The 24047-nt window shown below is 47.8% G+C and overlaps 1 protein-coding gene across 1 annotated transcript; it reads right to left on the minus strand.

The window, feature by feature from the left end:
• Positions 1-13971: 13971 nt before the first annotated feature.
• LOC142910220 (uncharacterized) lies at positions 13972-21602 on the minus strand. The gene is made up of 2 exons (XM_076059921.1): positions 21448-21602; positions 13972-16301 (listed from the first exon to the last, which is right to left on the minus strand). The coding sequence occupies exon 2, from the start codon at positions 16271-16273 to the stop codon at positions 15059-15061; it is 1215 nt and encodes a 404-aa protein (XP_075916036.1). The 5' UTR covers positions 16274-16301; positions 21448-21602; the 3' UTR covers positions 13972-15058.
• Between the last annotated feature and the right edge of the window lie 2445 nt (positions 21603-24047).

The following is a 24047-nucleotide window of genomic DNA, read 5'->3' on the forward strand; positions in this document are numbered from 1 at the left end:
TGTCCGGATCTGCGCACCTTCTTCATACGTAAATGGAATTGTAAATCACGAGGCGGGTAGAACTCGTAACAGCCTTTATTATAAATCACTGTGGAACGTCAATCTCAGTGGAGTGCTAATACAACTCACATGATAACCACCACCACCATCATAACCACCACCATGACCACCACCATCATAACCACCACCACCATTATAACCACCACCACCATCATAACCACCACCATAACCACCACCACCATAACCACCACCACCACCATCATGACCACCACCACCATCATAACCACCACCACCACCATCATAACCACCACCACCATAACCACCACCATCATCATAACCACCACCACCATCATAACCACCACCATAACCACCACCACCATGATAACCACCACCACCATCATCATAACCACCACCATCATAACCACCACCATCATAACCACCACCACCATAACCACCACCACCATCATAACCACCATCATAACCACCACCACCATCATGACCACCACCACCATCATAACCACCACCACCATCATAACCACCACCACCACCACCATCATAACCACCATCACCACCATAACCACCACCACCATCATGACCACCACCACCATCATAACCACCACCACCATAACCACCACCACCATCATAACCACCACCACCATCATAACCACCACCACCATCATAACCACCACCACCATCATCACTACCATCATAACCACCACCACCATCATAACTACCACCACCACCATCATAACCACCACCACCATCATCACCACCACCGCCATCATAACCACCACCACCATCATAACCACCACCACCATAACCACCACCATAACCACCACCATCATAACCACCACCACCATAACCACCACCACCATCATAACCACCATCACCATAACCACCACCACCACCATAACCACCACCACCATCATCACCACCACCACCATCATCACCACCATCATCACCACCACCACAGAGCTGTGCCGAGCGGTTCACTTGTGCGGCGATGTTGAAGGAGCGGTCGAGTGCGGCGACGTCGTTACAGACGAGGGCGTATTTCAGGACGGCTCGTAGAAGCAGCAGCGGCGGCGGCGGCCGTGGTCGTCCCCGTCGCCACAATCACCAACACCGTCGTCACCGTCGCCGCCGCCGCCGCCACCGCCACCAGGGATGCGTGGGCACCGACGGTGCGAGCGGCGGCGCTTGAGAGCACCGCAACCGGCGGGATGCCGGCGGGGGGTGGCCGGGCGACGGCGCAAACCGGCGGGGAACCACCAGGAGCCCCCCCTCCGCACGTTTGAGGCCGGGTCGACCTAGGGGAGGCCCGGGTGCCGTTCAGATAATCCCCGTCACTGTTACAGCGACGGATAAACTTCGACCTTTGAATTGATGCCGTGGTGCAGGAACGGTGCAGGAGGGGGGAGGAACATTGGGAAGGAGGAGGGTGGGGGTGGTGGTGCAGGTGATGGGGGTTGGACGAGGTGGAGTAGATGGAGGTGCAGGAGGTGGGGTGGATGGAGGTGGAGTAGATGGAGGTGGAGTGGATGGAGGTGCAGGAGGTGGAGTGGATGGAGGTGGAGTGGATGGAGGTGGAGTAGATGGAGGTGGAGTGGATGGAGGTGCAGGAGGTGGAGTGGATGAAGGTGGAGTGGATGGAGGTGAAGTAGATGGAGGTGGAGTGGATGGAGGTGGAGTCGATAGAGGTGCAGGAGGTGGAGTAGATGGAGGTAGAGTAGATGGAGGTGGAGTGGATGGAGGTGGAGTGGATGCAGGTGGAGTAGATGCAGGTGGAGTAGATGGAGGTGGAGTAGATGGAGTAGATGGAGGTGCAGTAGATGGAGCTGGAGTAGATGGAGGTGGAGTGGATGGAGGTGGAGTGGATGGAGGTGGAGTGGATGGAGGTGGAGTAGATGGAGGTGGAGTAGATGGAGGTGCAGGAGGTGGAGTAGATGGAGGTGGAGTAGATGCAGGTGGAGTAGATGCAGGTGGAGTAGATGGAGGTGGAGCGGATGGAGGTGGAGCGGATGGAGGTGGAGTAGATGGAGGTGGAGTAGATGGAGGTGGAGTGGATGGAGGTGGAGTAGATGCAGGTGGAGTAGATGCAGGTGGAGCGGATGGAGGTGGAGTAGATGGAGGTGGAGTAGATGCAGGTGGAGTAGATGCAGGTGGAGTAGATGGAGGTGGAGTGGATGGAGGTGGAGTAGATGGAGATGGAGTAGATGCAGGTGGAGTAGATGGAGGTGGAGTAGATGGAGGTGGAGTAGATGCAGGTGGAGCGGATGGAGGTGGAGTAGATGGAGGTGGAGTAGATGCAGGTGGAGTAGATGCAGGTGGAGTAGATGGAGGTGGAGTGGATGGAGGTGGAGTAGATGGAGATGGAGTAGACGTAGGTGGAGTAGATGGAGGTGGAGTAGATGGAGGTGGAGTAGATGGAGGTGGAGCGGATGGAGGTGGAGTGGATGGAGGTGGAGTAGATGGAGGTGCAGGAGGTGGAGTAGATGCAGGTGGAGTAGATGCAGGTGGAGTATATGCAGGTGGAGTAGATGCAGGTGGAGTGGATGCAGGTGGAGTAGATGGAGGTGGAGTAGATGGAGGTGGAGTAGATGCAGGTGGAGTAGATGGAGGTGGAGTAGATGGAGGTGGAGTAGATGCAGGTGGAGTAGATGCAGGTGGAGTAGATGGAGGTGGAGTGGATGGAGGTGGAGTAGATGGAGATGGAGTAGACGCAGGTGGAGTAGATGGAGGTGGAGTAGATGGAGGTGGAGTAGATGGAGGTGGAGCGGATGGAGGTGGAGTGGATGGAGGTGGAGTAGATGGAGGTGCAGGAGGTGGAGTAGATGCAGGTGGAGTAGATGCAGGTGGAGTATATGCAGGTGGAGTAGATGCAGGTGGAGTGGATGCAGGTGGAGTAGATGGAGGTGGAGTAGATGGAGGTGGAGTAGATGCAGGTGGAGTAGATGGAGGTGGAGCGGATGGAGGTTCTGGTGTCTGTACGCCGGTCACCTTGGCGGTGCTGGCTCCCACGTGGGGGTTGGCGGAGCGCGTGTGGATCTCGCGCTTCACCTGCTGCTGCTGCTGCCTCTGCCTGTAAATGTGGAGGCGGAGGTTTGGCCGCTGCTCTAACGACGGCACTACACGCACCTCTATGAGTCTCCGTGAGTCTCTATGCGTCTCTATGTATCTCTATGTATCTCTATGAGTCTCTCTGTATCTCTAAGTCTCTATGTATCTCTACGAGTCTCTATGTATCTCTATGAGTATGTATCTCTATGCATCTCTATGTATCTCCATGAGTCTGTAAGTATATCTATGAGTATATGTGTCTCTATGCGTCTCTATGTATCTCCATGAGTCTATGTGTCTCTATGAGTCTCTATGCATCTCTAGGTACCATAGAGACTCATAGATACCTAGAGACTCAAGGAGATACATAGAGACTCATGGAGATACAGAGACTCCACGCGATCACGGCGATTATCTATGCAACCTCCTGTAGACCAAGTGAGGTAGTCAACATCTCATAGCCACCGTGATGAGACACGCAGACTCCACATATGCAGCAGCAGACATCGTCAGGATTGGTATCAAACCCACGACCTCCTGTACACCAGGCGAGGTAGTCAACATCTCATAGCCACCGTGATGATGATGACAGACGCAGACTCTAAATATACAGCAGCAGGCATCGTCAGGATTGGTATCAAACCCACGACCTCCTGTACACCAGGCGAGGTAGTCAACATCTCATAGCCACCGTGATGATGATGACAGACGCAGACTCTAAATATACAGCAGCAGACATCGTCAGGGTTGGTATTAAACCCACGACCGCCTGTACACCAGGCGAGGTAGTCAACATCTCATAGCCACCGTGATGATGATGACAGACGCAGACTCCAAATATACAGCAGCAGGCATCGTCAGGGTTGGTATCAAACCCACGACCTCCTGTACACCAGGCGAGGTAGTCAACATCTCATAGCCACCGTGGGTCCCATGAGTGTGAGGCGAGTCAAGAGCTGCAAGGCTGAACTTGTCCGTTCATCGACGTGGGATGGATGACGCCTCGCTTGGACGCTCTGTGGACGCTCACCATTCACCGCTCGATGCTCACCGCTCTCCGCAGACTCGCAGAGCGAGCCGATGCCAATTACCGGTTCATTGCGGCCGTGGTGGTGGTGACGGTGGTGGTGGTGGCCGTGGCGACGGTGACGCTGGTGGCCGTGGCGGGGGTGATGGCGTCCGTGGCGACGGCGTTCCTGGCTTCGGTGACGTGCGTCGTCCACGCCGCTTCCTGCTCCAGCCATCGCCACTTGGCTCGTCGGTTTTGGAACCAACCCTTGACCAGGACCGCAATAACAAAATCATCCAGCGGTGTGCGTGGTGTCTGTGTGTGTCTACATGTGTCTGTGTGTGTCTGTGTGTCTACGTGTGTGTCTACGTGTGTCTGTGTGTCTACGTGTGTCTGTGTGTGTCTGTCTGTGTGTGTCTGTGTGTCTACGTGTCTGTGTGTGTCTGTGTGTCTGTGTGTCTACGTGTGTCTGTTTCTACGTGTCTGTCTACGTGTGTCTGTGTGTGTCTACGTGTGTCTGTGTGTCTACGTGTTTGTCTACGTGTGTCTGTGTGTGCCTACGTGTGTCTGTGTGTCTACGTGTTTGTCTACGTGTGTCTGTGTGTGTCTACGTGTGTCTCCGTGTGTCTGTGTGTCTACGTGTGTGTCTGTGTGTCTACGTGTGTGTCTGTGTGTCTACGTGTCTGTGTGTTTGTGTGTCTACGTATCTCCGTGTCTGTGTGTCTACGTGTGTCTGTGTGTGTCTACGTGTGTCTGTGTGTGTCTGCGTGTGTCTGTCTGTGTCTGTGTGTCTACATGTGTCTACGTGTGTCTGTGTGTGTCTATATATGTCTGTGTCTACGTGTGTCTGTGTGTGTCTGTGTGTCTGTGTGTGTCTACGTGTGTCTGTGTGTCTACGTGTCTCCGTGTGTCTGTGTTTCTACGTGTTTGTCTACGTGTGTCTGTGTGTGTCTACGTGTGTCTGTGTGTATCTACGTGTGTCTGTGTGTGCGATAGTCTAGCAACCAGACATGACCACCGTCTCCGGTAAGATCGGTCACTAAAGCCAACGACTACTTCTGCTCCTCCCACCCTAGCTTTGAGATTACCACCACGTGGTTGGTGGGGGGGGGGGGGACTTACCTTGACCTTCCTCACCGAGATGTTGGTGGCAAGAGCGAGCATGAGCTGTCGATGTGGGTCCGGGTAGGGCTCGTCCACGAATGCCTCCTCCAGCCGGGCAAGCTGAGCTGCGCTCCGTCGGGGGTTTAGACCGTTAAAATCTCGTCCCGTCCGGGACATCCTAAAAAAAAATCACACGGGAGATTTGGTTTAGAGCGCAGGGGCGAGAGTCTCGGTCGCCCGTCGAGTTTGTCAGTGGCCGACGACGAGCAAGATGGGGGGGGGACGCGGGGTGCGGAGGTTGGGAAGGGGTGGTGGGGGAGGGTGGTGATAGGGAGAGGGGTGAGGCGAGGTGGATGGTGGGGGAGGGTGGTGAGGGTGGGTGGTGGAATCAACTGAATCAATTGTGAATTGTCCTCGCCAATTCAGCATCAGAATATCCATACTTCAGCAGCGGGAGGAGGAATCCGAAGAGCTGTGAAGCTCTTAGTGCATCACAGATGTCCAGTAGTAGGGGCCATGGGGTAAGAACGTTACAACAGAGACAAATATCCCCCGCCGTGTCGCCTGTGGCAGACTTAGGGGCGAGTGCTGGTAGTGGCGAGTAGCAGCACCCATGAAGGGCGGCACGACACAGCAGAGGGTGGATGGCTCACACCACCACGCCTTAGTCTCCCCGGCGGCAACGTTCACTACATACCGCCGCACCAGGTACTCATTTGAGGCTGAATCGACCTAGGGGATGCCCGTTGACCGGTTCAGACAATCGTCACCCGGTGGCGTTGGTGGCCGTGAGCGGGAATCAAAACCCCGGCTCGCCGGGTCGCTAGTGCAGCGAAGCGCCGAACCGTTACCATGCCACAACAACTACGGCGACGAGGCAGCGACACGCAAACAGGACGGGAGTGCAGCGTGTGTGGCACGGGTGGCCACGTCGCTCAGCGGTAGCAACATCGCGCCAACGACGGGGTCGGGGAATCGGAATCTTTAAGCCGCGGCGGGAGGAATCCAAAGGGCCGCAAAGTGCTTCGCGCGTCACGGATGTCCAGCTTTTTAAGTGATGAAATTAAATATTTTTTTTGCATTTATATATATACCGGGGACTACCTCTACTTACGAATGAGTCAGGTTCCAGAGATCTGTGTTCGTAAGTCGATTTATCCAACTTTACTCCTCTAGATTTGTACGGCATGTACATCTACATCTGCGGAACGTGAAGAACCAGTGGCATCTACATCTGCAGAACGTGAAGAACCAACATATTTAATTTCATCACAGTACTACTATACATGACACTACTATACACACTACGCTACTATATACTACATTACTATATACACTACACTACGATACACACTACACTACTATATACAACACTACTATACATATTACAATACTATATACACTACTATACACACTACACTACCATAGACACTATACTACTATACACACGACGCTACTATGTACATTACTATTTACACTACACTACTATATACACAACATTACTATACATATTACAATATTATAAACACTACTATTCACACTACACGACTATACACACTACACTATACAGGGACTTACCTCTACTTACGAACGAGTTAGGTTTGTTGTATATATAGGTGTTATGAAAATTGATGAAAATAATGAAAATTAAATGAAATTTAAAATTTGCATAATGTATCCGAAATTATGTTAATTAGTGTAATTATGCGCATAAATTATGCTGATCCGAGAGATAATCGTATTAATTTATGCGAGTGGGCGTGGTTATGATAATGCCGGTCGTTATGGATTATCAGGTCGAGCCTCGGTGACGAGGATTGTGTTATGAATTGGAATAACGCAATTAATCGTATGCAGTGACGCAGGCGTTGTGAGCGTGAATGAGAGAGAGTCGATTCGACTCTGCTCTTTAATTCCGTATTATCGATAAGAATACGATTACTCTCGATTGAACATTACGGATTATGTGTGTTATGGATTATGTGTGGTGATAGTGTGCTTATGATAGGTCCCCAGGATTCAGATCTCATACGCAGAACAATATTATGCAGAATTTCAGGAAGAATCACACACAAACCTTCTGCTTTAATCAATTTTATTTCTAGCTAACTTTAATTTTTGGATAATATGAAAACTCAATCTCGGGATTTTGGAATTTCAACACAGCGTTAACATGATACCATCACGATTGCGTTGATTCACCTCGATAGCGGCACCTGTGGTTAATTCCCGACGCGTAACACAATCAATCGGTTGTTGAGAGAGATATTAAAACATGCAACTATTCTATCAAAACCTTAACCTTATAATATGTAAATTCGTGTTTAAACATTGCCCACACAGAACCACATACATTCATAGACCTTCAAGTCAATTCGTATCACGTTGTTAACAGGACGATTGGTTATTATGCAACTCAATGACAGCAGTATTTTCCTTTATGAATTGATTTTTAACGCACCACCTTGGAGTGGCACCCTTCTTGATTATCCCGATATGCGTATCGTGTGTCTTCTTTTATCACTGGTTCAATTCTTTGCGTAAAGCAGACGCCGAGGTTAGCATCTCTTGTGTCCAAAATGTGTTTCCTGTGTGTTGCGGCGCGGTGGTTAATTCCCGACGCGTAACACAATCAATCGGTTGTTGAGAGAGAGATTAAAAACATGCAACTATTCTATCAAAACCTTAACCTTATAATATGTAAATTCGTGTTTAAACATTGCCCACACAGTACCACATCCATTCATAGACCTTCAAGTCAATTCTTATCACGTTGTTAACAGGACGATTGGTTATTATGCAACTCAATGACAGCAGTATTTTCCTTTATGAATTGATTTTTAATGCACCACCTTGGAGTGGCACCCTTCTTGATTATCCCGATATGCGTATCGTGTGTCTTCTTTATCACTGGTTCAATTCTTTGCGTAAAGCAGACGCCGAGGTTAGCATCTCTTGTGTCCAAAATGTGTTTCCTGTGTGTTGCGGCGCGGTGGGGGAGTGAGGGGGAGAGTGTGGAGGAGGGGTTGCATACGACCGGCTGCCAGTTTCTGTCCACCGCTGGCTGGATGAGTCAGCACGACGCTCGCCGTCGTCGCGCCGATGGGTGTTGAGTGCGGGGCCGCTGCCCTCTCAGCGCTGGTGACGCGAAGTTGCGCGCTGTAGCACGCTGGTGGCACGCTGTTGGAACGCGCTGGTGCTGGTGGCACGCTGGTGGCGCGCGCTCCCTCTCCTTGAAGATGCACGAACGCGCCCGTGCTGGTTCGCTGACAGCAGTTTCTCTCCACTGCTGGCTGAGCTGCTGCACGCTCTTGCTTGGCGTTGCTGGCCGCGCTCTTTCTCCTTGAAGGTGCGCGAACGCGCCCGTGCCGGTTCGCTGGCAGCAGTTTCTCTCCACTGCTGGTTGAGCTGCTGCACGCTCTTGCTTGGCGTTGCTGGCCGCGCTCTTTCTTCTTGAAGATGCGCGAACGCGCCCGTGCTGATTCGCTGACAGCAGGTTTCCTCCACTGCTGTATGACTCAAGTCGCACGCGCTTGGTCACTGGTTTGCTGAAGTTGTTGGCGGCTGCCCAAGCTTTTCCGCTGCTGGTTGAGCCACGTTGCACGTGCTTGCTTTGTGGAGATGCTCGAGCACTCTCAGCGCTGATTCGCTGATACTTTGTTGGCGGCTGGCCAAGCTTTTTCTTCAGTTGAGTGAGTTGAGTCGCACGTGCTCTCTCTGTTGAAGTGCGCGAACGCGCCCGTGCTGGTTCGCTGACAGCAGGTTTCCTCCACTGCTGTATGACTCACTTTTGTTGATACATCGCTACTCAGCGATCCTCGCTACTCAGCGAGGCTCGGAGCCAGCCGCTCCATGCGACTGCTCGTCCTGTGGACGTCTTGACTCGCTGATCTGTCTTGACTCTTGACTTAACTTCACTGACTTTTGAAAAATGCGGCTGACCGTTATATTCAAAGACAATTCTCTCTGCGCACGGAAAAGGGGGGGGCGGGGTATGTGTGTGTGAGTTCGTGTGTGTGTGTACAGATGGCTCCTGCGATAACGATCTGTTTGCCCTGGCGTGAAATTCCTCTCTCGCGCTCTTCGGGAGAGACAAAGGTGGTTGGGAGCACCTATCTCTTTATACTTTCGACTTATATTTCTCAAATACCATTTGGTCCCATGTTCGCCACGACTCGTGTTTGTAGCTACGTCCTCCCGACACCTCTCGGTTTACCGAGGTTTGAAATGTTATGATGGAATTATTAAAAAGAAAAATAATTTTCATCCTGAGTTTAAGAGGTCCGTTTCCAGATTGTTGGAATCCATATCCCTTGGTTCTGTAAGGTTCTATAATGGAATATCGTTTAAGGTTAACACATTATTGTTAATGTTATTTTGCAATTTCTTTAAAACTTGTTTGTCTGGTTGCCGTGTGTGGGGTGGGGTGTGTCTCCTCATCAAACCCGGCTGGCTTTTCCAGATGGCCCCTTGTGATAAGGTGTAATTCCTGCTTCTCCGCGCTGTGAGAGAAACAAAGATGGTCGGGGTTGCTTGGGATATTGTTTAAACTCTTTCGTAAGTTTGCCCGTTCGCCTCATTCCTTCTCGATAACCTTTGATGTGACTCGGTATTTTGTCTCCAAGCTTTGTTTTAACAGTAAAAGTATTAAAGGTGAAAATCATTTGATAGCGAATTAATTATTGGATAATAATTCACTGATGTATCTGGTGGCCTGGTCTTGATTGGAGTGAGCGCGAGGACCGCTAACTTTAGCTCATTCTTGTTATTGCATTTTAAATTTGAACCGTTGTTTAAAAAAAAAAAATAGTTTAACCCGTGGGCATCCTCATTTCTGGCTTAAGGGAGGGCTTCCCTCTGCTTGACCTCCCTTAGGGCACATCAAACTCTTGTTCATCTGGAGATCTTCGCAGATAGCTGCTAACATCCTCGCCTCGAGAGTTTTATTATTTCTTTATTTATTAATGGCCTGTTTATGACCGACACCTGGTTTTTGTGTGCCTGGCTTACGGGTTTTATTAATTATTTTGTTTCGTTTGTTAAAAAAAAAATATGATATATATAACGGCAAATATTATTGTTAATATCAATTTTGGAAAAAGGCTCATATACAACAGGTTCCAGAGGGTCTGTGTTCGTAGATGTAGATGCCACTGGTTGTTCACGTTATGCAGCTGTAGATGTCACTGGTTCTTCACGTTCTGCAGATGTAGATGCCACTGGTTGTAGGAAACATGATGCCTTGAATAAAGGTGTCAGTTTTTGTGCCAGTTAAAAGGGTAAAACCTATTTCTATATCTTGTTACTGGCAAAGGAGGTCTCATGCCACTGGTTGTTCACATTCTGCAGATGAAGATGTCATTGGTTCTTCGCGTTCTGCAGATGTAGATACCACTGGTTCTTAACGTTCTGCAGATGTAGATGCCACTGGTTCTTCGTGTTCTGCAGATGTAGATGCGAATGGTTCTTCATATTCTACATATGTAGATGCCAATGGTTCTTCATATTCTAAAGATGTAGATGTCACTGGTTCTTCACGTTCTGCAGATGTAGATGCCATTGGTTCTTCGCGTTCTGCAGATGTAGATACCACTGGTTCTTAACGTTCTGCAGATGTAGATGCCACTGGTTCTTCGTGTTCTGCAGATGTAGATGCGAATGGTTCTTCATATTCTACATATGTAGATGCCAATGGTTCTTCATATTCTAAAGATGTAGATGCCACTGGTTCTTCACGTTCTGCAGATGTAGATGCCACTGGTTCTTCACGTTCTGCAGATGTAGATGCCACTGATTCTTCACGTTCTGCAGATGTAGATGCCACTGGTTCTTCATGTTCTACAGATGTAGATGCCACTGGTTCTTCATGTTCTGCAGATGTAGATGCCATTGGTTCTTCACGTTCTGCAGATGTAGATGCTACTGGTTCTTCACGTTCTAGAGATGTAGATGCCACTGTTTCTTCACGTTCTGCAGATGTAGATGCCACTGGTTCTTCACGTTCTGCAGATGTAGATGCCAATGGTTCTTCACGTTCTGCAGATGTAGATGCCACTGGTTCTTCACGTTCTGCAGATGTACATGCCACTGGTTCTTCATGTTCTGTAGATGCCACTGGTTCTTCACGTTCTACAGATTAGATGCCACTCGTTCTACATTTTCTGTAGATGTAGATCCCACTGGTTCTACATGTTCTGTAGATGTAGATGCCACTGATTCTTCACGTTCTACAGATATAGATGCCACTGGATCTTCACGTTTTGTAGATGTAGATGCCACTGGTCTTCTTGTTCTACAGATGTAGATGCCACTGGTTCATCACGTTCTGCAGATGTAGATGCCACTGGTTTTTCATGTTCTGCAGCTGTAGATGCCACTGCTTATTCACGTTCTACTGATGTGGATGCCACTGGTTCTTTACGTTCGGCAGATGTAGATGCCAATGGTTCTTCACGTTCTGCAGATGTAGATGCCACTGGTTCTTCATATTCTATAGATGTAGATGCCACTGGTTCTTCACGTTCTGCAGTTGTAGATGCCACTGGTTCTTCATGTTCTGCAGATGTAGATGACACTGGTTCTTCACGTTCTGCAGATGTAGATGCCACTGGTTCTTAATGTTCTGCAGATGTAGATGACACTGGTTCTTCACGTTTTGCAGATGTAGATGCCACTGGTTCTTTATATTCTACAGATGTAGATGCCACTGGTTCTTCACATTCTGCAGATGTAGATGCCACTGGTTCTTCACGTTCTGCAGATGTAGATGCCACTGGTTCTACATGTTCTGCAGATGTAGATGCCACTGGTTTTTCATGTTCTGCAGCTGTAGATGCCACTGCTTATTCACGTTCTATTGATGTGGATGCCACTGGTTCTTTACGTTCGGCAGATGTAGATGCCAATGGTTCTTCACGTTCTGCAGATGTAGATGCCACTGGTTCTTCATATTCTATAGATGTAGATGCCACTGGTTCTTCACGTTCTGCAGATGTAGATGCCACTGGTTCTTCATGTTCTGCAAATGTAGATGACACTGGTTCTTCACGTTCTGCAGATGTAGATGCCACTGATTCTTCATGTTCTGCAGATGTAGATGACACTGGTTCTTCACGTTTTGCAGATGTAGATGCCACTGGTTCTTTATATTCTACAGATGTAGATGCCACTGGTTCTTCACATTCTGCAGATGTAGATGCCACTGGTTCTTCACGTTCTGCAGATGTAGATGCCACTGGTTCTACATGTTCTGCAGATGTAGATGCCACTGGTTCTTCATGTTCTGCAGATGTAGATGCCACTGGTTCTTCACGTTCTGCAGATGTAGATGCCACTGGTTCTTCACGTTCTGCAGATGTAGATGCCACTGGTTCTTCACGTTCTGCAGATGTAGATGCCACTGGTTCTTCATATTCTACAGATGTAGATGCCACTGGTTCTTCACGTTCTGCAGATGTAGATGCCACTGCTTCTTCATAGTCTACAGATGTAGATGCCACTGGTTCTTCACGTTCTGCAGATGTAGATGCCACTGATCCTACATGTTCTGCAGCTGTAGATGCCACTGGTTCTTCACGTTCTGCAGATGTAGATGCCACTGGTTCATCACGTTCTGCAGATGTAGATGCCACTGGTTCACGTTCCTCATATGTAGATGCCACTGGTTCTTCACGTTCTGCAGATGTAGATGCCACTGGTTTTTCATGTTCTGCAGCTGTAGATGCCACTGGTTATTCACGTTCTACTGATGTGGATGCCACTGGTTCTTAACGTTCAGCAGATGTAGATTCCAATGGTTCTTCACGTTCTGCAGATGTAGATACCAATGGTTCTTCATGTTCTGCAAATGTAGATGCCACTGGTTCTTCATTTTCTATATATGTAGATGCCACTGGTTTTACATGTTCTACAGATGTAGATGTCACTGGTTATTCACGTTCAACAGATGTACAGTGAGGGAAAAAAGTATTTGATCCCCTGCTGATTTTGTACCTTTGCCCACTAACAAAGAAATGATCAGTCTATAATTTTAATGGTAGGTTTATTTGAACAGTGAGAGACAGAATAACAAAAAACTCCGAAAAACGCATGTCAAAAATGTTATAAATTGATTTGTATTTTAATGAGGGAAATAAGTATTTGACCCCTCTGCAAAACATGATTTAGTACTTGGTGGCAAAACCCTTGTTGGCAATCACAGAGGTCAGACGTTTCTTGTAGTTGGCCACCACGTTTGCACACATCTCAGGAGGGATTTTGTCCCACTCCTCTTTGCAGATCTTCTCCAAGTCATTAAGGTTTCGAGGCTGACGTTTGGAAACTCGAACCTTCAGCTCCCTCCACAGATTTCCTATGGGATTAAGGTCTGGAGACTGGCTAGGCCACTCCAGGACCTTAATGTGCTTCTTCTTGAGCCACTCCTTTGTTGCCTTGGCCGTGTGTTTTGGGTCATTGTCATGCTGGAATACCAATCCACGACCCATTTTCAATGCCCTGGCTGAGGGAACGAGGTTCTCACCCAAGATTTGACGGTACATGGCCCCGTCCATCGTTCCTTTGATGTGGTGAAGTTGTCCTGTCCCCTTAGCAGAAAAACACCCCCAAAGCATAATGTTTCCACCTCCATGTTTGACGGTGGGGATGGTGTTCTTGGGGTCATAGGCAGCATTCCTCCTCCTCCAAACACGGCGAGTTGAGTTGATGCCAAAGAGCTCCATTTTGGTCTCATCTGACCACAACACTTTCACCCAGTTGTCCTCTGAATGATTCAAATGTTCATTGGCAAACTTTCTTGAGCAGGGGGACCTTGCGGGTGCTGCAGGATTTCAGTCCTTCATGACATAGTGTGTTACCAATTGTTTTCTTAGTGACTATGGTCCCAGCTGCCTTGAGATCATTGACAATATCCTCCTGTGTAGTTCTGGGATGATTCCTCACCGTTCTCATGATCATTGCAACTCCACGAGGTGAGATCTTGCATGGAGCCCCAGGCCGAGGGAGATTGACAGATCTTTTGTGTTTCTTCCATTTGCGAATAATCACACCAACTGTTGTCACCTTCTCACCAAGCTGCTTGGCAATGGTCTTGTAGCCCATTCCAGCCTTGTGTAGGTCTGCAATCGTGTCCCTGACATCCTTGGAGAGCTCTTTGGTCTTGGCCATGGTGGAGAGTTTGGAATCTGATTGATTGATTGCTTCTGTGGACAGGTGTGCTCCTAATCTCAGCTCGTTACCTGTATAAAAGACACCTGGGAGCCAGAAATCTTTCTGCTTGAGAGGGGGTCAAATACTTATTTCCCTCATTAAAATGCAAATCAATTTATAACATTTTTGACATGCGTTTTTCTGCATTTTGTTGTTGTTATTCTGTCTCTCACTGTTCAAATAAACCTAGCATTAAAATTATAGACTGATCATTTCTTTGTCAGTGGGCAAACGTACAAAATCAGCAGGGGATCAAATACTTTTTTTCCCTCGCTGTAGATGCCACCACCACCATCTGTTGCGCGCCGGTTGAACTTACGACTCTCGGTACGAGCAGCTGCAAGTGGACATACGGACCAGGTTTGTTCGCATCTCTGAAAGTTCGTAAGTCGAATGTTCATAAGTAAGGAAGTCCCTGTAGTAATGTTCGTACATAGAGTACATGCTGTGATGTCCGTAGGTAGGGGAATCCACGTCGTAGCGCTCTTAAGTATGGGAATCTCTGAAGTAATGTTCGTAAGTAGGGGCGTCTCTATAGTAATGCTTGTAAACAGGGGCGTCTTGCGGTAATGTAAGGGAATCCCTGCAGCAGTGATAGTAAATAGAAGAATCCCTCTGGCGATGCTCATAAGGGAGTATCTGCGGTAATGATTGTAAGTAGGGAAGTCCTCGCAGTAACGTTCATAAGTAGGGGATTATCTGAAGTGATGTTTGTAAGTAGAGGAGTTCCCTGCCTTGGTGATTGGCTTCACTTCTCCTCCATCTTGCACCCCGAGTCAAACGGGGAGACGCGGCCGCGACCTCCACGAGGCTATCGTCGTCGTCCCCGCCGCCGCCGCCACGCCAGGCGTTTTCTATCAGCTTGAAAATAACGAGATCCGACTCTGTCCAGGAGGAGCCCCCTCGGGTCGCGTCGTCGATGGCCTCCGAGGGGAGACCTCCGAGAGTCGACGACGTCGAAGTGGAGGCGGTGGAGGAGGTCACGGCGGAGGCGACGTCAAAGATCCGTTCCCAGGGGTCCCCTCCGTCGGAACACGGCAAAGCCTCGTCTCCAATCGACTCCATGGGAGAGCACTTGTAGCCTACGTCCTCCACCTCGTCTAACTCATCACACGGGACACGCTCCCCCACCTCGTCTAACTCATCACACGGGACACGCTCCCCCACCTCGTCTAACTCATCACACGGGACACACTCCCCCACCTTGTCAAACTCATCCCACAGGACACGCTCCCCCACCTTGTCAAACTCATCCCACAGGATACGCTGCACTTCATCTTCCACCTCGTCTAACTCATCCCACGGGACACGCTCCCCCACCTCGTCTAATTCATCACATGGGACACGCTCCCCCACCTCGTCTAACTCATCACACGGGACACGCTCCCCCACCTTGTCTAACTCATCACGCGGGACACGCTCCTCCACCTTGTCAAACTCATCCCACGGGACACGCTCCCCCACCTTGTCAAACTCATCCCACAGGATACGCTGCACTTCATCTTCCACCTCGTCTAACTCATCCCACGGGACACGCTCCCCCACCTCGTCTAACTCATCACATGGGACACGCTCCCCCACCTTGTCAAACGCATCCCACAGGACACGCTCCCCCACCTCGTCTAACTCATCACACAGGACACGCTGCACCTCATCGTCCAGCTTGTCGAACTCATCCCACGAGGCACACTCCAGCTTGTCTAACTCATCCCACGGGTCACGTTCCACCTGCTGTCCCTCCTCCTTTTCCTCCGCCTCTTCCTCCTCCACCTCCTCCTCTTTCTCCTCCACCACCACACAAAGCCCTTCCAAGGTAACGCTCCGCTGGGCTAAGTGGAGCTGGGTGTGAGCGCCGCCGCCGACGTGGTGAGTCTCCACGTCGTCTGGAAGATCCATTGCTTCAACATTCACGGCATTCTCTTTCCTGGGGGGCGGGGGGTTTGTTTAAAATAAAATATAAGAGTTATTATCATGCTCTTGGTAAAGTCATGTAGGTAAAAAATAAAACAACAAAAATCACGACGTTTCGGCCACAACACAAGCAGCCTTCATCAGGTGAAGGGACCAGACTTTCTCGAGGACAGCGCTGGAGTGAAACACAGCCACGCTCAGACCGTGACCTTTAAGCTGCGTGAGAGTAATTAAGGTGCCTTGTCATTATCTGTATCGTTATAATATCTTTATCACGATTATCCGTATTATCAGTATCTGTATCATTGTCATTATCTGTATCATTATAATATCTTTATCACAATTATCCGTATTATCAGTATCCGTATCAGTCATTATCTGTATCGTTATAATATTTTTATCACGATTGTCTGTATTATCAGTATCCGTATCATTGTCATTATCTATATCGTTATATCTTTATCACGATTGTCCGTATTATCAGTATCCGTATCATTGTCATTATCTGTATCGTTATAATATCTTTATCACGATTATCCGTATTATCAGTATCCGTATCATTGTCATTATCTGTTTTGTTATAATATATTTATCACGATCATCCGTATTATCAGTATCCGTATCATTGCTATCATCATTACGATTATCATAAATTGATAAAATTATCCTTGTTATCCTTATTGTTCATTATTGTTAATGTTATCATTGTTACCATTATTGTTCTTAATCTGTCATGATAATTATCATTATTAAACGAGGTCATTTAATATTCTTGGGTCTTTCGGTAAAGTCACTTAGATAGGTTCAAAGAAAATAACAAAAAAATGTTTTGTGTTAAAAAAATATTTTTGTTATTTCAAAATCAGTGAAGTTGTTAACAACACTTTATGTGGGTAAACAAATTAAAGATTAAAGATGAATCTTGGAAAACATAAACCAAATAATGATTATTAGAGTTAAGCCAAGGGTCACCCAGAGGAGATGGAGCGAGATGGGTTGATCACGGGACCGAGAGAAAAGGATTCCATAGAGGAAGCCTATCGGCCGCCTTTTTTCCCAGCCACATGCGGTAGCAATAAAACGGCAAAGGGAGAGAACACGACTCCCACCGAGATAGACAAAGGCGACACCCGACCGCGAAGGAAGGAGCCAGGCCTTGATGAGACATCTCATCACCACAATAAAATAGAACAAACACACATACATCAGACAAAATAGGACAAAACTCAGCAACAAGAATAAGTCTTCTTTGGTTCTTTCGGTAAAGTCACGTAGAATGAGAATAAAACAATAAATTAATAAAATAAAATAACACAATAAAATTCTCACGACGTTTCGGCCACAACACAAGTGGCCTTCATCAGGTGAAGGGACGAGACTGTCTCGAGGACAGCGCTGGAGCGAACACAGCCAAGCTCAGCTCAGACCGCGACCTTTAAGCTGTGTGAGAAGAAACAGAGCGCCTTGACAAAGGAATTAGCATTTGGTATTACCTTAGAGTCGCGGCATCTCTTCAGAAAGGTGAGAGACTCGATTAGTTGAGCCTTCTTATCCCGGAGTCTGTTGAATGATCTTAAGGTTATGTGGAATCCCTCCCCGTAGAGGCGGTTAAATTTCGATTTAAAGCCGCGACTCTAAGGTAATACCAAATGCTAATTCCTTTGTCAAGGCGCTCTGTTTCTTCTCACACAGCTTAAAGGTCGCGGTCTGAGCTTGGCTGTGTTCGCTCCAGCGCTGTCCTCGAGACAGTCTCGTCCCTTCACCTGATCAAGGCCACTTGTGTTGTGGCCGAAACGTCGTGAGAATTTTATTGTGTTATTTTATTTTATTATTTTATTATTTTATTCTCATTCTACGTGACTTTACCGAAAGAACCAAAGAAGATGAATCCTTGCAGTCACGAAAGCTTTAAAGAATAAGTTGACATTATAGGAATCTATACACTCGCTACGATAAAAAAACAGACTACAATCTACATAGTGGGTATTACTTCTCGTACATAATACTGATACTAACGTTATTCACCTTAAATTACACTACATCTTGCCATTTACGTGACTTTACAAAAACCATAGAAATTAATTCCAGCAGTCAAGAAGCTTAACCGAAACTAAGTTATACCTCTAAAACTGAGGACACCAATAAATTACTCTAGTATAACAGCACGGGTCCGCGGATACTGACAGGGGGACGAAATAAAAAAACCCCTAAGAAATACGTGGTGATTACAATGTTAAATCACAAATCTTGGGAAACATTAACCAAATAATAATTATGCATTATTAAACCGAGGGTTATCCAGAAAAGATGAGGCGAAATAGGTCACACACAACCAAGATAAACTGTATCCCATAGGAAAAGACCCTCCCAACCGTCTTTGTCTTCCCGCAGCACGGCATAGCAAAGAATGTAACGCCCAGAGCGAGGGAAATTACTCTTGTATTGCAGGGGGGCATCTGTGTTCCACAGATGAAAAGATGGCTTGGGGAGAGACACAGATGGCTTAATAAATGACACACACACAGACACACATACAACTCCCCCCCCCCCCCCCCCACAACACAGAGCGAGATCATAGAAAGTTCCGGTCCTTTGTGAGAAGGCGAGTAGAGAAAGAAATTTTGGCATAAAAAGAGAGACACGGGCCATACATTGCAACACAGCTACCAGCGGCAGAAGACGGCGATCATCAGCTACCGAAGATGACCAGCTACCGAAGATAACAGCCAGCCACCGACGCAGGAGATCACCGCCGACGCAGAAGAAGACTCCGCAACTCATCCAGGATGGTGAGGCTCGCCGAGTAGCGACATGCTACGCCGTGCGAATTCAGCGCCGTCCGAAGAAGTATCGCTCGAAAATCATTCTGCTCTGGGCGTCGACTCACAAGAGCCACTGCAGTTCGAGCTAAGCTGACCAGAATTCCAGCGTCATCCATCGACGAATGAAAGCATCGTTCGTCGCCAGAGAGCCGGAGCCGGCGCGCACCAAGCAAGGGTGTCAGCTGCCAGCGGAAGAGCTGTGGGTGCTACCTGAAGACGGGATCATCGCGTCGTCCCGACTCTTCGGACTGGCTGCGGACCGAACTCCGGCCGCCCGTGTGAGAGGAGAACCCAGCTATCCGTATGACATGCACGCCGCCACACATTGCAACGCATCACCTGGCATCTGCTTGACGCAAATAATTGATCAACAACACATCCCCACTCAACCCATACCATGCCCACTCAACACATATACACGAATCATTACTAAGAAGACTCATGATAAGTGCGTCAAGTATCAACTGATAACGAAGAACACGGTTGCCATTGGGTTACGGGGAAACGGTCGTGTAGAAGTATTTTTAGTAGTTATGTTTCTTTTTGATTTGCATAAATATTATCAACGAATTCATTGATGAAAGCTAAACGTTTAAAAACATAAGTTACGAATTCACACACTCACAGGGAGAACACTGCGTTGAAATCTTCCTTTGATCACAGAATCTGGCCCGTGAATGTATTGAAACCTCAGCCAATTAATGAGTATTTGCTGAAGCAGGCCTACTGCTGCACACCATGGTTTCAACATTTCGTTAACTTACGTAATCTTGCCCATGGATTCATTGCCGTATACGTTTTGCCTTCGGGATAAGTTTCTTTATTGCCTTCGTGTGAATGTCGTTGCATGAATTTTTTAAGGACTTTTATTCCTTTTGATTTAAAGCTTTCGTGACTACAGTAATTCATATTCTTAGCTCTTTCGGTAAAGTCACGTTGAAGGGAAACAATAAAATAATAAAATATATATAAAACAATAAAAATTCTCACGACGTTTGTGTTATGGTGGAAACGTCGTGAGAATTTTTATTGTTTTATATATGTTTTATTGTTGCCCTTCAACGTGACTTTACCGAAAGAGCTAAGAAGGACTTTTATTCCTATTTGCCGTATATGCTCATGTTACTCTGATGAAGCAATCGTTTGTTCCGGTACCCAGTAAACAAACGTGATCATTGAGGGTTAAATGTATGAATCCATGAAGCCTTAGCCAATTGATGAGTATTTGCTGAAGCAGGCGTACTGCCACACACCCTTGTTCCAAGACATTTCGCAATTACGTAATCTTGCTCATGAATTAATTACCGTGTACTTTGCCTTCAGGACATGTTTCTTTATTGCCTTTGTATGAATATCGTTGCACGAATTTTTAAGGAGTTTTGTTCCCTATCGCCGTATATGATCGTGTTACTCTGAGGAAGTAATCAATTGTTCTGGTACCCAGTTAACAAACGTGATTATTGAGGGTTAAATGTATGGATCAATGAGGGGAACATCTCCTGGAATACTGTGTTGACAATTTCAAGCATAAGAATTCGCATATTAGAGTGTTAAAGTTTTGTTTAGAAATTAAAATTGCTTAACACAGCAGTGTTTGAGTGTTTATTTCCTAAGTTAATTCTTAATTACAAGAACTGTATCCTGCAGTGAGATTTGAATTTGGAGACCTGAGATAACACACTAATACATAATCAGTAAATGTTAAAGCGAGAATAATTGTATCATAGCGATCGATAATACGAACCTAGACAACAAAGCCGAGCTCAATCTGGCATACTTACAGCACACCTGCATAACTTCATACAATTAATTGTATGATGCCGATTGATGATACGACCCTGGGCAACGAAGCTAAGCCTAATTATCATAACTGTATACATTAGCATAATAGCATGCGTTCGCATAAATTAATACGTCATATCTCCACTTAGCATAATTTATGCACATAATTGAAACATTAACATAACTTTGGATAATTACGCATAAAATTAAATTAAATTTTATTATTTACATCAACATTTTCATACAATAATCCTCAAATTAGTAAAAAAAAATGCACTTACAGTTTAAGGGGTGACTGAAGATTTGCCATCTCACGATCTCTGTATAATTAAATTATTAAACACCTTAGGTGGGTGAACAAATTAAAGATTAAACCTTTAGGCCTAAGGCTTGAGGCCTACTAACCTGTTACTAGGCGAAGCCTGAATCCTCAATTACGTTTAACTTATAGGTTAAGGATGTTTCATGAGAACATTTATTACCGGAAGAAATCCGATTATCTATGAAGCTCTTCACCGCCGCACATACACAAAGACACATTTAAACGATTCTTACTTTTTTGGGTGACGATATTCCCCCACGTGCTAAGAGACTCTCTCGCTCCTCCCAAGGCTCTCAGCTCAACATCGCCTTTCCCAAGACGCCGATTCTGCCGAGTCGAGCAGAGAACTTTAAACTCCTTCACCACGTCCGAGGAATCCAATAACCAACAACCCCCTCAACGTTAAACTTGTTTACAAAACATCGGGCGGTCACCCGTGGGTCAACCCATGTTAAATTGAGGTGGTGGGGGAGTGGGAGTGTAACCCCGTTTACAATCATCCTTGTCGGTAATATTATGATTGTCATTGCTATTTTCATTGTTGTTACAATTATTATAACTATTTTTTATTGCACTTAAAGGTGACTGCCAACCTACCATGGAAGATATCTGACCGTGTCTGTCGTTTGTGAGGGGGACGAGGGAGCCGACGGAGGGGGCCGACGGAGCCGAGGGGGCCGACGGAGCTGGGGGGGCCGGGGGGGGGCAACGGAGCCAGGGGGGGCCGACGGAGTCGGGGGGGGGCCGACGGAGCTGGGTGGGGGCCGACGGAGCCGGGGGGGGCCGACGGAACCAGGGGGGGCGACGGAGTCGGGGGGGGGCCGACGGAGCTGGGGGGGGCTGACGGAGCCAGGGGGGGGCCAACGGAGCTGGGGGGGGGGCGACAGAGCCAGGGGGGGGCCGACGGAGGTGGGGGCGGGGCCGACGGTGTCGGGGGGGGGCGACGGAGCCGGGGGGGCTGACGGAGCTGGGGGGGGGGGCCGACAGAGCCGGGGAGGGGCGACCAAGCCAGGGGGGGCCGACGGAGCTGGGGGGGGGGGGCAATGGAGCCGGGGGGGGCGACGGAGCCAGCGGGGGAGCGATGGAGCCGGGGGGGGGCGACGGAGCTGGGGGGGGGCCGACGGAGTCAAGGGGGGGGGGGCGGGGAGACGGCGCAAGCAGAGGGAGCCGACACTGACTTTCTCACACATCATACACTGACTCACTCACACATCATACACTGACTCACTCACACATCATACACTGACTTGCTCACACATCATACACTGACTCGCTCACACATCATGCACTGACTAACTCACACCATGCACTGACTCACTCACACATCATGCACTGACTCACTCACACATCATACACTGACTCACTCACACCATGCACTGACTCACTCACACATCATACACTGACTCGCTCACACATCATACACTGACTCACTCACATCATACACTGACTCGCTCACACATCATGCACTGACTAACTCACACCATGCACTGACTCACTCACACATCATACACTGACTTTCTCACACATCATACACTGACTCGCTCACACATCATACACTGACTCACTCACACATCATACACTGACTCACTCACACATCATACACTGACTCACTCACACATCATATACTGACTCACTCGCACATTATGCTCTGACTCACTCACACACCATGCACTGACTCACTCGCACATTATGCACTGACTCGCTCACACATCATACACTGACTCACTCACACATCATACACTGACTCACTCACACATCATACACTGACTCACTCACACATCATATACTGACTCACTCGCACATTATGCTCTGACTCACTCACACACCATGCACTGACTCACTCGCACATTATGCACTGACTCACTCACACATCATACACTGACTCACTCACACATCATACACTGACTCACTCACACATCATACACTGACTCACTCACACCATGCACTGACTCACTCACACATCATACACAGACTCACTCACACATCATACACTGACTCACTCACACCATGCACTGACTCACTCACACATCATACACTGACTCACTCACACCATGCACTGACTCACTCACACATCATACACTGACTCACTCACACATCATACACTGACTCACTCTCACATCATACACAGACTCACTCACACATCATACACTGACTCACTCACACATCATGCACTGACTCACTCACACATTCTACACTGACTCACTCACACATCATACACTGACTCACCCTCACATCATACACTGACTCACTCACACATCATACACTGACTCACGCTCACATCATACACTGACTCACTCACACCATGCACTGACTCACTCACACATCATACACTGACTTTCTCACACATACACTGACTCACTCACTCCATGCACTGACTTACTCACACATTATGCACTGACTCACTCACACATCATACACTGACTCACTCACACCATGCACTGACTCACTCACACATCATACACTGACTCACTCACACCATGCACTGACTCACTCACACCATGCACTGACTCACTCACACATCATGCACTGACTCGCTCATCATGCGCTTACTCACTCACACATCATACACTCGCACAACCACTGACCCATTCACTCATCATACACAGGTTCACTCATTGTTTGCTGGCTCACTTGCACATCATACACTGACTCACTCATCATGCGCTGACTAACACATCGTGCGCTGACTCACACATCATACACTCACACTGCCACTGACTCGCTCACACAGCATACACTCGCTCACACATCATTCACTAACTCACTCTTCATACGCTGACTCGCACATCACTCACTCACGCTGCTGCTGACTCACTCATCATACGCTGACTCG

The sequence above is a fragment of the Petromyzon marinus genome, unplaced genomic scaffold (assembly GCF_048934315.1).
Source record: "Petromyzon marinus isolate PM22_M1 ecotype Great Lakes invasive population unplaced genomic scaffold, UKy_Petmar_22M1.pri1.0 PM_G_Scaffold_14, whole genome shotgun sequence".
Taxonomy (NCBI): domain Eukaryota; kingdom Metazoa; phylum Chordata; class Hyperoartia; order Petromyzontiformes; family Petromyzontidae; genus Petromyzon; species Petromyzon marinus.